We start from the raw sequence: 2,291 nt of genomic DNA on the forward strand, positions 1-2,291 counted from the left end.
TTTTTTTATTATAAAGCCATTTTTTATGTTTAAATATACTATCAACATGGTCTGTAACATTATAAAAATACCTTGGAAAAAGCAGAAGAAAGAAATATTTCACACACAGGCACAAATTAGAGAATGAAAACAACTGTTTCTTCAATTTCTGTGCTAGAGGAGTTGGATAACAAATTATCTTCAACTGTCGACCAATGAAAAGAAACGGTCAAAATTTCAGAAGGATAAAATATTTTATAGGTGAAAACTATGACATTTCTGTAATGAAGTTCTTGGTCAACACATCTTAAGGTGTATTTAGCATGACATTACTGAGAATGCCCCTAGTTAGTGGGTGCGTGTTAATTTCAGGCAAATATTCTATTTTCCACTGAATGTTGTTAAAATACAGGACAAAATCTTTAAAGGTAAGCAGTCAAGAAAAACCCATGCCACTGTGGACTACCAGGGTGAGGATCATCTCACAAGCGTAAGAAAAGAACAGACACAAAGTTCTCATTTCTACTGTACAGGAACACCACTTATGCAGTCCACCCAATGATCTTATACATCAGTGCCCTCAAAAGCCTGGCTTCGTAGGTAACTGTATTTTTTCCACTGTGCATTCTCTTCTCTTCAAGGGGTTGCTCAATGACAGCTGGGATGTTTCTTCCATACAGCTCACACTGCTTCAGAAACTGAATGCACTCTTGAATAACGCTGTCACGTAGCATGATCATATGCTTAGACATGTTCTCCAGCAAAGACAGGAAACACCGTTTAGCGTAATACCATGTATCTGTGCTCAGTTTTTTGTTATATGGCTCCAGGCTTTTAATGACCCTTGAAATACCGAAGTCATAGTTTCCCTTCACACAGTAGAGGGTACCAATGACTAGATTGACAATGCAAAGATGGTAGATGTTTTTATCAGGATTGTCATAGGACAGCTGCTCTTCTCCCTTCTCAATCTTCCTCATCAGTTCCTCTGCATCTTCATTCTGGCTTGTCAGGATGTAGGAAACGCAGAGGTTAGCTAACACGATGGCACTGACATGGAGAATGTTGTCATAGTGCTTTTTAACTATTGGCTCATAGAAGCTAATAGCTTCTTTATACTTGTTCTCCTGCATGAAGAGCACGTGAGCCACATTGAGCTTCCACACCTCGTGTTCTTTACAGAACTCCACAGATTTGCGGAAAATCTTTTCTACCATTGTGTAATTCTTCATGTCCCAGTAGATCTTTGCCTGGGCCATCAGAACAGGTACATATTTATCCAGAGTCTCATCATACTCATTAACTGCCTTTTTTACAGCTTCATCATCCCAATTTTGCCTAGCTTCCTGTACCTGCTTTGTGAGTTTTCTCAGCTGCTCAGTCAGCGCCCCTGCTGAATCATCTAGCTTGTGGAAAGCCTCCTCAGGGGCAGTTTGACAAGTAATAATGGCATCCAAAAAGTTGTACAAGTAAGGTGTGAGCAGTTTGTAGGTCAGATGGGCATTCTCTGCCAGCACATCAGCTGCCAGGTCGTAGTACTGATGCTTGCAATAGAGGAGTAGCAAGTTTCCAAAAGTTTCTGGCGGACAGGGGTTCTGCAGCAGAAGAAACTGCAGTTTCTCAAAGCCTTCAGTGGGCTGGCTGTCCATGTTCATTAGTGCTTGGTTGTGCAGTGTGACTGGATCCAGCTCCTCTTCAGCCCTGGGTGGCATATCTGTGAGCGCCTCCTGGGCCGCTTTCAAGTTGTGCAGTTGGTACTCAATGGCCGCCTTGAGGTTGAAGGCCTCCACCAGGGCTGTGCGGTGCAGGAGCAGAGTGTTGCCGACACTGCGGACATCAATGCCCTCAGTGGTCATGCCCACGCTGAGCTCTGGGTGCTGGTGGATGCCGCGCTCTATGATATCGGAGATGTGTTTGAGGGCAGGGGCGTACTGCTTGGCCACGTAGCAGCACAGCGCCATGTTGTAGGAGAGCTCAGGGCAGTAACCCAACACTTGCATGGCGCCGGCAAACTTGCCACTGGCCTCTTCGTGCCGCCCCTGCCGGTACAGCAGGCAGCCCAGGTTGATCTCGGCATCAGCCCGCTCTGAGGGGTCCTCAGCTGCTCCAGGGCCGCCGTCCACAGCAGCGCCAAGCGCCTCCTCCACCAGGCTCTTGGCCGCCGGGAGGTCGCCCTGGGCATAGCGAATAGCTGCCTGGAGGCGCAGGGCCCGGCCCTGGTAGGCAGGGAGGTCTAGCAGCGGGCTGGCGGCCCGCAGGGCCTCGGCGTAGAGCCCGGCCTTGTAGAGGGCCTGCGCCTGGTAGAGCCGGTA

General features: G+C 47.6%; 1 protein-coding gene across 1 annotated transcript; it reads right to left on the reverse strand.

Annotated features, from left to right (window-relative positions):
* Window positions 1-344: 344 nt before the first annotated feature.
* LOC104615020 (tetratricopeptide repeat protein 30B-like) lies at window positions 345-2,288 on the reverse strand (the record flags this gene model as incomplete). Its single annotated transcript, XM_010291824.1, has 1 exon — window positions 345-2,288. A coding segment is annotated over one exon (1,767 nt), but the record flags the coding sequence as incomplete, so codon positions are not given.
* Between the last annotated feature and the right edge of the window lie 3 nt (window positions 2,289-2,291).

Source organism: Phaethon lepturus, unplaced genomic scaffold (genome assembly GCF_000687285.1).
Source record: "Phaethon lepturus isolate BGI_N335 unplaced genomic scaffold, ASM68728v1 scaffold22937, whole genome shotgun sequence".
NCBI classification, from domain to species: domain Eukaryota; kingdom Metazoa; phylum Chordata; class Aves; order Phaethontiformes; family Phaethontidae; genus Phaethon; species Phaethon lepturus.